Source organism: Argiope bruennichi, chromosome X1 (genome assembly GCF_947563725.1).
Source record: "Argiope bruennichi chromosome X1, qqArgBrue1.1, whole genome shotgun sequence".
NCBI lineage: Eukaryota > Metazoa > Arthropoda > Arachnida > Araneae > Araneidae > Argiope > Argiope bruennichi.
This window is the reverse complement of record NC_079162.1, coordinates 93,388,666-93,400,862: the sequence shown is the minus strand read 5'-3', so window position 1 is coordinate 93,400,862 and position 12,197 is coordinate 93,388,666. Positions and strand designations below refer to the sequence as shown.

The window sequence follows — 12,197 nt, the reverse complement described above, 5'->3', positions numbered from 1 at the left end:
CGTATCTGACACTATTATCAAGCTAAATGATCATTAAATGCAAGTATTATCATGCCTTAAACGATACATTTTAGTTCAATTAAAAAAAACTTTAAGACGCTGAAAATCTTTCAAACAACACTGACAATTGTTTTAGTTTTTTATATATTTTTTTTTATTTATTTTAATCAAACGTGTAATAATTTCGAAACAATTGTTTTGAAATTATTGCACGCTTGAAATCATAATATTTTATTTAATGCACTTTAAGGAGGCTCTTAAATAGAAACAGTCTCTCATTTTGAAATAATACTTCTTGAAGATGTAATCTGTTCTTATAGTGAATCTTTTTAATACTTTTATTCCATTTCTGAAATGATTTGCACTCAAACTTTAATTTGAAATTTCACACAGACTCATAAACTATCATCCGACTATTCCTTATATATAATGAAAAGAGCATTTGTAATTACATTTACTAATTAGTAAATAATTTGATAAAAAATATTTTTCTTTATTTCATTAACTCTTCAAGTAGTGCGATTAGAAAACTTCTTTGTTTCTAACAATCAACTTGTAATTACGTTTTCCGGAAAATTTCCAAAGTAAAATTTCCCAAATTATAAATATTCGATTTCATACCAAAAATCACCGTTTATCCACTTTTCATAGCTATTATACAGAAATGATTTTTTTTAGATCAAAGATATTGACCTCTGAAAGGGTTTAAAACAAGGCAATATAATTTATATTAGTTATCTTGAAACATCTTTGCAATTTCAATGCTATTCAAACTGAATTGTCTAAGATTAATTTCCAAAATATTTCTAAAAACTAACCTGTAAGTGTAGGCTTTGGTGCCGGAGGACTGCTGCTGTGACCTGGGCTGCCACATCCTTTTTTGTTTTTACTAAAATAAAGATGAAACAAATTGCATTTATAGACTCCTCAAAAGATTACCGTATTTCTTTATACTAAAAATTATTCCTCTAAAAGCAATAACAAAAATAGACAATAAACTCCATCTAATGCAATACATAAACTCCCTAGGTGCACGAAAAAATTATTTTATTTTTCCGATGCGATTTACAAGTATTTTTTGCCTCTTTTTACAAAAATAGAATTTCTGTGACATAAAGTGTTCTTTGTTTATAACTATTCTTATTGTTTTGGCTGTAATGGTTGGGAAACAATGACACTAAAAGGCACTCATGCGCTCGAAGGTAAAACTAATAGTAATTCGTTTTCAAACATACGGGTCAACGTATTTAGCTCTAAACAGTATGCAATATTTTATATTTTCTAAATTACAAAGCTTCCTGAATTAAAAGTAACAAAAATATAAGAAGCCGCCATCAAAGTATTTATTTTACTTCTTTACCAAAGCAGTTGTTCTTACCACAGCAGTTCTTGTAACTACATTGAAGTTAATTTGAAGTCACTGTCTCTACATCAAAATATTGTATTCTATTTTAATTGTATGAACATAATACTGATAGTTGCAAAAAAATAAATAAATAAACATGAAATAAATTTTTGAGAAATAAATTTTAGGTATTCTAATCACATTGTAGTAATAATGCTTATCTTTGGTATAAAAAATTGCGGTGTATAAGGTTTAAAAAAAGTGATTTTAGTTATTATAAGAAATACTAATGTCTCCTCATTTCACTAATAAGGACGAATTCAACATGAATTTTTGTGCAGAAATAGTAAGGTATTATGAAAGATAAGACACCATTTTAAGGGAAAAATATTAGATTTAAAGCACTATGTATACACAAGAGAAAATACACATAACATTTCACAGATATGTACTAATAAGAACAGGATGTACAGGAAATTTTGAAATTTAGCAATCAAGAGTTCTGAAGAAAGGAACTAGATTAGAGAAGAGTGACTATATTAAGTTTCACAAAGTCTATATCATATACAATAAAAATATATAATCATACTTTATTTAAAATCAAAGAAGAGTAATTTTGAGGTTATAATGTCTGAGACAGAAAGAGACTGTGGGAGCTCATGCCTTTTAATATATATTCAAAAGGGGAATTTTTCATATAAAAGATATACCTCGATACTTTTTGACACTTTTGATTTTCATGTGACATGGTAGATGAAGGTTAAACAGTTAAATTAAAATATTCATATCCTCAAAAATCCAAGAAAAATCAAAAGAAAACGCGATTCGGAAGTTAAAGCAATAATATTTTTATGCTTAAATTTAAATGGCTAGGAAAAGAATAGAGCCTATATATTCTACAAATCTATTTTTTGAAATATATAAATATATAACTGAAGCGATAAATGATTAGATTAATGTTTTAGAATTTTTAAGTGATACCATTTCATCATGATCCCTCGAGTGTAGTGATTTGAGTTGTGTGTTAATCGGTGAATGTAAGAAACAGAAAATGAATTCCAAAATAAGTGGTTAGGCTTGTATAACTTCGATAAAAAGAGGATACGATATTAAGAATTCAATGAACAAAGAATTACTAATTCGACGTTTTTAAGAGACTCGCTTAGCTTATCGGAGATTAGCTTGTAAGACTTGACTCAGATCCTCACTTTACAATTTTTTCATCTCTTTTCCCATTCGATTTCATATTCCGTAGATATTCAGATAATGTAATTTTATTTCGTAAAATATAACACACAGTTGTAATCTAACTGTTCTGTTTAACTGTGAGATTGCAAGCTTTTGCGAAATTTTTTGTCAGATTGAAAGAATGAATAGAAAGCCAAATGCAAAATAAGTAATTTCTTCAGTATCATTATTTATTTTTGGCATATCTCATTATTTCATGAGAATACTGAATTTCAATTCTTAATATACCTACTTTATTTTTTCAACATAAAAAAAGCCTTTATGGGGAGTACCTATTCGTTGAATATTAATCTATTAACAATGATGAAGATTTTATTCGATAATATATTCTATTCCTGTGCCGTTCACGTCATCTGACCTCAGTTAAAAATCACAAAATGTGAAATCTTAATAGAGAATCTCTTATTCAAAATCTGTGGTGGTTGTACTTATCCCACTTTGACTAGCATAGCTAGACTAAGTCCATTTATTCTAATAAAGTCCAAAAGTAATAAAAGATCTGCTTTAACTTCTTTGAAGAAAATCTGAATGTATTTCTAACAATGGGGCAATATTCATTGAAAATTACTCTTAATGAATCATTAAATCCTGAATTCCTATCATCCTGATCATCTTAATCATCCTTAATAGTAGCGAAGATAATCTAACCAGTTCGTCTGTTTCTTAAATTCGAGATAAGTAAGTCAATTATGGGAAAGAACTCACTACAAAGTGAAGATGTGCATTATTGCACATGTGCTGGATTGAAATTTTGCAAAGTAACTTTAAAATAGGAAATCCAAGCTTCTCGCGAACATACAATCAATTAATTTTGGTTAAAGTTGGATTGAGGAATGACCATTAGAATCCAGATCTCTGAAGAAGTCTAATCTTCTATGCAAAAAACAGAAGAAAGTGATCTCTGTTGCTATATGTTCCGATCTAAAGACTGGATAGAAAATGCATTTCTCCTTTGAAATTTAAAAGAGCTATCTGAAAATCTGATATCTGAAACTTTAATTTTATTCATATTTCATTAATTTTCTTATTTCATTTCATAATTTCATTAATTTCAGATTCATTTAATTTTACTGAAATATATTAACTCCAAAAATCATGCATCTTTTGTAGGCTTAATTGCATCGATATTTTAAGATTAAAACAGTAAGAAAAAAGAATATGACATTTATTTTGAAATATACTGTATGTGATTAGCAAAACAATATTTGCAATTTTGAACAGTCGTTAGGTGATTTTGAACAATCGTTAGTTTCGTCGTCAAGAAGCCCTGAGAACTATTCTCCAAATTTCCATGCTACGGAACATGACATTTATATTACAACGGAAAGAGAGTTGTGGAATCCGAGAATCTGATAATATTGCCCCCCCCCTTGACCTTTAAAATTTGCAAGAAAATGGCATTTCTTTTATTGCAAAAGGAAAAGGAATAATGCTTTAAATATATAAACATTATAATGAGGTAAATAAAGGAAATGCTAAATGCTACATTGAAAAACTTACTAAGCGCAATGTTTAAAATGCTGAAATATCATCTGAAAAATCTAATTTATTCACTTGCTTGAAACTGGTTAATGAAAATCAATTTCAACATAAGATTAGATATTTACTTTGCAGAAGCGTTTAAAACGTAAGAAAAAGGAATAAAAGTTCCCTCGAGAAGAAAACGATCTAAAATGTTAAAAAAGAAATCGACTGCTTTAAAACAATACATTTAAAGAAAAACAAATAAGGTTTATGAAAAGTAAACCTTTAATCTAATGTTTGATTTGCTTGTAGCTAAATTGATTCTCCTGATGGTCCGTGAGAAAATTAGTGTATATTAAATCACGTGAACCACGTGTGCAAATATCCACGTTTTCTTTTTGGCCCTTTGCCAAAAAGAAAACTGAGAAAGTAATATTGACTTCTGAGAATGAAAACATAAAAACGAAATAAATTAGAGCAATAGAATAAAATGCTGTTTCTATTTACACATGCACGTTGCATGAAGATTCAATGAATTATTTGAGCAAAAAATAACCGAAATAAAATATAATCAATCCACGTGATGTCAAACTCACATCTCAAATGTAATTCATTGCACATGCCATTCAACATCTAACTGCAGTCAATAACTACTGTGCTGCAACATCACGTTTTTTTTTTTTTTTTTTTTTTTTTTTTCTACCGGCGAAATGAACAATGGATTCCAAAATAAAATTTGTGCTGCGTATATCACGTGAGCCACGTGCGTATGAATTTATCTTCATCATACTTCAATTTATTGGATTTGTTTTCTTTAAGTTTTTTGTACTAACAATCTAAGCAATTTTGATCAATAGACTAAGTATGTTCGCTGCCTCTTTTCATATTTTTCTTGATAAAAAATAATCTTTAAAGCGATGCTAGCATATAATGGTAATTATATTGAAAAGTTGACGTTTAACGGAAATATGAAAAACAAATTTTCTGCATATACTTTTTTAAAAATATTTTTTCAACAGTTTCCTTTTTAAAATCGATTTTTTTAATTATTATTTTTACGTTCATTTATTGGAAAGTTGCATTCATTTTTATATTTGGATAAAATACGTATTAATTATATTTTTTTCAAATTCTAAATTTTGGTAAAACTTTCTTACGAAATAACTCACAAATTAGAGTCTAATGCATACATTTTATTTTGTTGTTGTTGTTCAGACTTGGTACTATCATTTCCCAACATTGTTTGCAGTTCGTGAGTTGCAGAAGCAGCAATCTGGTCATTCAAAAATATTTTACAGTAGTTTTGAGTTTCATAACGCAAAAAATTGAACATTTCATGTTATTTAACAGTCGAACCCAAGTATTTTAAGTCTAGAGAGAAATGAAACTTTTTTTCTGGGTTTATTAACCTGGTAATATATTTCTTAGATCAGCTGATACTTTTTAAACAGATCATTTGATAAAATTCTAAACTTTTTCTTTATACTTTTTTTAGCAAAAAAGAAAGACAAGACAAAACATTTCTTCATTTTTTTTTTTTTTTTTTTTTGATTTTCATCAATTATATCATTTGCCATATCAGTGATAAAATTTTTTCCATGTTTTTTTTGCAAGCTATTTTCGATAACAATTTATAAATATTATTATTTCATACATTTTCTGAAAAAATCATTCCGAATGTAGCCATATATCTTAATTTAACTTCCTGCCGTTTGATGCATTCTATTATCCGACATTGATAAAGCCCTTCGGAGGGGAAAAATGTAATTCTGCAGCGGATTGAAAACTAAACCTTACCAGTGATAATCAAATTATATTACTTTACTTGTTAAAAGCTGTGTTAAACAACCTTAGCAAAGTGAACCCATTGAGTTTATGGTTCAAACTGAAATTAAAAAAAAGTGTGTTAGTGTTTGGATTATGTCATCTCATCTTCATCTGAGTGATGAACAGAATATACTAGGTGTTGTGAGCTCACAAGAACCCAGATTCAGGAAATGGACATACAGATCGAGATCCAAATGTTAACAGTTATGATCAAATTATGGTAATTCAAGTATTAGAAGTTGGGTTAAACATCCTTATTAATATATTGAGTTCATCTACTGGATTGAAATTAATGAAAGTGAATTAGTGTTCGAAGAACGTTGTCTCATCGTTCGAAGAATTGTTTGAATGGTGAATAGAATTTGCAAAGTGTTGCGAGCTCACACAAATCCAGGTTCAGAAGATGGCACTGCAAATTAAAATCAAAATGCAACCAGTAATGGTCAAAGTATGGTATTTTATTTATTAAAAGCTACGTTGAACAACCTTATCAACAGAAGCATCTATCGACTGGATTGAAATCAACGAAAGTGAGTTAGTGTTCGAAGAACATCGTCTCATCGTCCGAAGAATCATTTGAGCGATGGACAGAAATTACAAAGTGTTGCGAGCTCATAAGAGGCACACGTCAAGGAGAGAAAATCAAATGTATGAAAAAAAGAACATAGCAGTGAATTAAAAACTCATGGAAACAGGTGCCTGTTGTATTTATTACATTAAATATATTTATAAAATTTGCTGAAGGAAAGCTATAACTTCGCAGAACTCATAAATTTATGGATAACATGAGTGATTTTTTTGAAGAAAAGATCCGAATCAATGATATAAATAGATATCAGATAATTTTATTTAAAGAGCAGCACTCTCTTTGTTTTTCCTGCAAAGCTTGATCCTCTTTAATCTACCAAAACCCCAAAAACGGCATTGTCATGCTAACGATCTGAATTAAAGAACGTTTTCTTTACGTTGAAATACGAACAGCGATTTTTTAAAGAAGTTTTTCCAATACTAAACAAAGAAAATCTTTAATATATAGTCTATTGCCGAATTCGATCGACAAACTCAGAGGGGTGATAGTAGGCATCAAGAGGATAAAGAATCAGCATACAACATGGGGTCCGAAACGACGTTTAGGGGGTGAAAATCGGAAAAATATAGGGAGTCGGAGAACTGTAAAAAATTTATAAAAAATAATAATAAATAGTATTTCAAATATGAATATTTTTTAAGTGAAAGCACATTCTTAAAGGTTGTTTTTACTGTAAGTAACACGCCGATTTGATGAACCAGGGGGTCGTAAATTATTGAAAACGAAAAAGTAGTTTAGGACCATTATCTTCAAAAATATTTAAACTTTAGGAAAAATAAAAGCTTGAAAATATAAAGAATTTTATACTCTTTAATTTGATATAAGTCTGTAGTGTAAAACTGAGGAGGTTTTAAAATATTCAAGAAAAACTAAAATGTTTGCCGGGAAACATCGCTGCAGCATCAGCACCGTTGTTTACAGAGGGTGTTGCCAAATTCGAAAGGTAAATTTAGAGAAGTGATAGTAAGCATTAAGGAGATAAAAAATTATTGTAAAAAAATAGAGTCGCAGGAGACGTTTATTCTGTGAAACTTCCATAAACAGACATCGAAGAGACAATTAGCCTGACAAAAAGAATGACCCAATGAATGCGAGGATTTGGAGCAAGGTAGTCGAGAAGAAAAAGCTTTCTCGTATGTAAATTTTCCATGCGTTCGAGGAATATAAAAGCAACAAGCATTGCGGAATTGATGGTTCGATGAGTATAAATGCAGCCTGTATTCATTAAAGAGCAATTCAGAATTTATAGTCGATAAGTTGTTTGTTGTTGTTTCCTATGGCACTTGCCACGGACAAGCCCGCTGTTCAAAGGCAGCCGATTTAATCCTAAGGGGGAGCGCCTCTTGTTTTTTCATCGTAGAACCAACTTGAGCCAAGAGCACGACTTGACTACTCACGCATCACTCATTCGTTTGCACAACACCTTTTTACAGGAGGGCATATTCACACATCTCACAGATAGAACAGAAAGAACAACCATGCCCAAACCGGGACTCGAACCCGGGACGTCCAGATCATTGGAGCTATCCCTATGCCAGGACGCCGGCTAGTCGATAAGTTTCATTTGTAAACAACATGTCAGATTTCACGAATAACGAATATGCGGATATGCATTTAATTTACGGCAGAGCGGATGGTAATGGACGCCTAGCACAAAGAATATACCAAGAGCAATATCCAAGTAGGCGTTGTCCACACCACATCATCTTTTCAAATATTGATCGACGGTTGCTGGAGACAGGATCCTTCAAAATAACGAGGCCAAATGCAGCGTAAGGACACAGTGTGTACACACCTGAAACAGAAAACCGAATTTTGCAGCACTTTGCCGATACCCCATCAACAAGCAAGCGATCAGTCGCAGCTGAATTGGGTATTCGGCACGCTCGATGCTTAGTACCACACAGGAAGATGCACTTTCTCCTGCAAGAATTTTATCCTCAGAATTTATCTCAAGCCTGTTGATTGCCCTCCACGTTCCCCGGACCTTAATCCCTTGGATTTCTTCTTCTGGGCCACATGAAATCTCTTGTTTATCAGACACCTTTCGATACAGTGGAAGATCTCGTAACACGGATTGTCGTCGCTTCTGGAGAAATCGCAAGCACACTTAGTATGTTTGAGCGCGTTCGGTGGTCCTTTAAACGTCGGTGTCGGTTGAGTAATGACCTTCGCGGCAGCAAAATTGAGTAATTTTTATAAAAGTTTCCCATCGACTCCTTTCTTATATTAAAATGTCTGTGCTGTAAATGTATGCTGTATCTGTTTTCCACCAAATAAATTTTCACCATCGTTTGCGACTTTATATTTATTTCTTTGGAAATTCTTATCGTCTTTTTACCTACTATCACTCCCCCAGAATTTTTCGGCAGAATTTTGCAATATCTCCTGTAAACATCGGTACCGATGTTGCAGCGATGTTTACCGGCAAACATTTTAGTTTTTTCTTGAATATTTTAAAACCTCCTCAGTTTTTACATTACAGACTTATGTCAAATTAAAGAGTATAAAATTCTTTATATTTTCAAGCTTTTGTTTTTCTTAAAGTTTAAATATTTTTGAAGATAAGGGTTCTAAACTACTTTTTCGCTTTCAATAATTTACGATCCCCTGGTTCATCAAATCGGCATGTTACATGAAAAATAGCCTTTAAAAATGTGCTTTCACTTAAAAAAATTCATATTTGAAACACCATTTATTATTTTTTTACAGTTTCCAACAGTTCCCCGACTCCCTATATTTTTGCGATTTTCACCCCCTAAACGTTGTTTGGGACCCCATGTTGTATGGTGATTCTTTATCCTCTTGATGTCTACTATCACCCCTCTGAGTTTGCCGGTCGAATTCGTCAACACCCTGTATTGTTATTTACTTAACTTAAAACAGTTGCTTTAATATATTAAATTTGAGGGAATTTTAACATTCTATTTTAATTCGTAAACTAACGGAAACTTTTCTGTAATTTTTTTTTTTTATTTTTCTAAATAGTACTTTTCTCCAACCGTACTAAGAAAAGCTGAAACATTTTATCTCAGCCGTCGGAGGAAAACTAATTTACAGATGGAAGAGACAGAGTATTGATCACCTCCAACAGTACTTTTTTCCACCTCACATTGACTTAAATCTTTTCGTGTTGGTGTCGCCATCTATGATTAGAACTCTTGACTATTTTATAAAATATAATCATAAAAGTAATATCAGTTTCTTTGCTGGCAAATTCAATAAACTACAGAAAAATCTATGTGACTCATTAAATTCTCTCAATTTTTAAGTGAATTCTACTAAATAATTTTTGTTGACAAATGCAATTAAAGGTGGTTGAATCTTTAATTCTTTAGAATATTCACATTCTGGTTGACCATCCGAATATTCATTTACACTGATCAAAATTCTTTTACATTTTATAATTCATTTATGATAATTGACGCTGTTAAATTTCAGCAGAATTTAAATGAAACTTTTTACAGTTTAAACTCTTAATTTTAGGCTAAACCTGCGGAAATTTTAATTCCTCGGATGGTAAAATAGATAGAAGTACAAGTAAATAAAATTTTAAAAATTGAAATTTACATAAAATTACAGAAGTATTATTTTCCTGATGATAAAAATATGTTCATATATATTTTTAAAAAAACGTATATCTATAATTTAATTATCCTGCGCATTTATGATTGTGATATTATTATTCGAGTAAATACATAGAAAAAAAATTGAATACTTACTATGTAGGAGACACATTTGTGATGGAGACATAATTGTTCCTCACTATCTTGAGACTGGCCAAGATTTGCGCAAAAGGAGTCACAATGAGTTCCTCACTATATAAAAAAATGCATTATAAAATAAATGTTACAACAATAAATCTCTAAATTTCATAAATAAGATTTCTAAAGAAATTTTACAGCAATAAATCTTTAAATTTCATAAATAAAATTTTTTACATATTTAACGCCAGAAGTTAATCAATGTCTTTTTTACTTATAATATAGAAATGTTAATTTTTTATTTATAAAGAACTCTTAAATGGTCTAAAAACATGGAAAATAAGTTTTTCTATGCCGCTAATAAAACCAGTAGTAGCAGTCACCCCAAAGCTTTCTCGCATGTTCCCCAATAAAGGCGTTGTCCCTAGCACCCTGTATAAAATTGTCAACCTTGGCCAAGGCCGTGAATGCCATGAACTCTTAGATTTTTATTTTCAAAGTCTCATATATGAAAGGTTTCTATTTTATAATGTAGTAGAGAATAGCAATACTTTTGTATTAATTGCATGACACTGGGGAACAATAGCTACGAAATAACGATTTTTGTTGTGAATCTTGCTATTTACTAAACCTACCGGGTGACCTTTTATGATTTTTTTGGTGATCAATTGCTAATACAGAATTTCCAGAATACAGCCTGCATAATGCTAACACAGAATTGCCAGAATATAGAATATGCATGCTGGATATTTTTTCCTGCTAATTGAAACCAAAATTTGCGACGTAATTGCAATTATAGTCGCAAGATCACATAACAGATTTCATTTATTTAAGTCAGTGCGCTTTTGAGTTATTCGTTTATATGTATATGAAAATATACACTAATAGACAGTCAACACTTTGACAGATTTAATTCAACATTGGTTTCGTATCTACATATTAGATGTTAAACCAGTGTACTAAATTGTATTTATCTAACTTTTTATGTTCTGCAGTTATTGTGTTCAATTGTACACATACAGTCGGATAGGCAGAGTTCCTCTGAATGGATTTCGTGTAAACTTTGATAGAAATTTACAGATTTGATGTCAGATCCATATACCAGATTTTACCCATCTAGCTCAAAGGGCTTTTGATTTATAATGTTCATAGATAAACAGATAAACAAAATTTCAAAAATGTGTTTTTCTTTCTTAGGCGGCTTTAAAACATAGAGATTCGACAAAATTTCTAATTCGAATTTTTTGACGATTACAAAACTTTTTCTTTGAATATCTCATATTTGAGAAAGTAAAAAGTGGTATTTTGATCTAGGATAGTGGTTTCATTATGTTTAATACTTTTTATACTGTTTGTATGTATTAGAAATATAAACTCTGAAAGATAACATTAAATAAATAAATTTTTTAAAAAAAACTCGTTTGATTGGTGAAAAATACTTCATAATTTTGTGAACAAATGTCTAAAGATTTTATAAAAAAAAGTCTATGCTGTTGGGAATCAAAAAATTTATATTCAGTTTTTATTCTTTCTTGTTGTCTTGTTTTATTCTTTCTTGTTTATTTCGTCTTGTTGTTAATCCCTTTCTAGCTTTCACAGAATATCTTTGAAGTTTAGCTCACAAGGGAATTGTCTTTATGATTTCGGCTTTTATTTTATCTATCTTGTTTTACGTAATTATTTCAGATTTAAAGATATATCCTATTCAACAAAGAAATTAGGCCTGTGCTAACAAAACATTTTTTTTTTTTTTTTTTTTTGCTAAATAAGGTATGAGTATTAAACTTAATCGTCAAACAATATATATCATATATTGTTTATATCATATATTCTATTAGAAAATATTATTCATAACGATAAAATTAGAAATAAGGACTTAGACTTGGCACTCTTTTAAGCCAAAAGTTCTCAAATTATTTTAAATATCTTCCAGCAAAGCAATCTCGATCTTTCTAGAGTTGTATCAGAAACACTCAAAAATTCAAGGAACTAAAAATTTCCTTATTTTTTATTTGATGTC

General features: G+C 30.3%; 1 protein-coding gene across 7 annotated transcripts in view; it reads right to left on the bottom strand.

Moving 5' to 3' along the window:
• Positions 1-12,197, bottom strand: part of LOC129958840 (cAMP-specific 3',5'-cyclic phosphodiesterase, isoforms N/G-like) — a 327,156-nt gene that overhangs the window by 52,401 nt on the left and 262,558 nt on the right. For all 7 annotated transcript variants that reach the window (XM_056071557.1, XM_056071561.1, XM_056071555.1 and 4 more), the window contains 2 exons: positions 10,196-10,291; positions 819-889 (listed from right to left, as the gene is read on the bottom strand). In XM_056071557.1, coding sequence (XP_055927532.1) covers positions 819-889; positions 10,196-10,291 — 167 coding nt within the window. The remainder of the gene's footprint in view (positions 1-818; positions 890-10,195; positions 10,292-12,197) is intronic.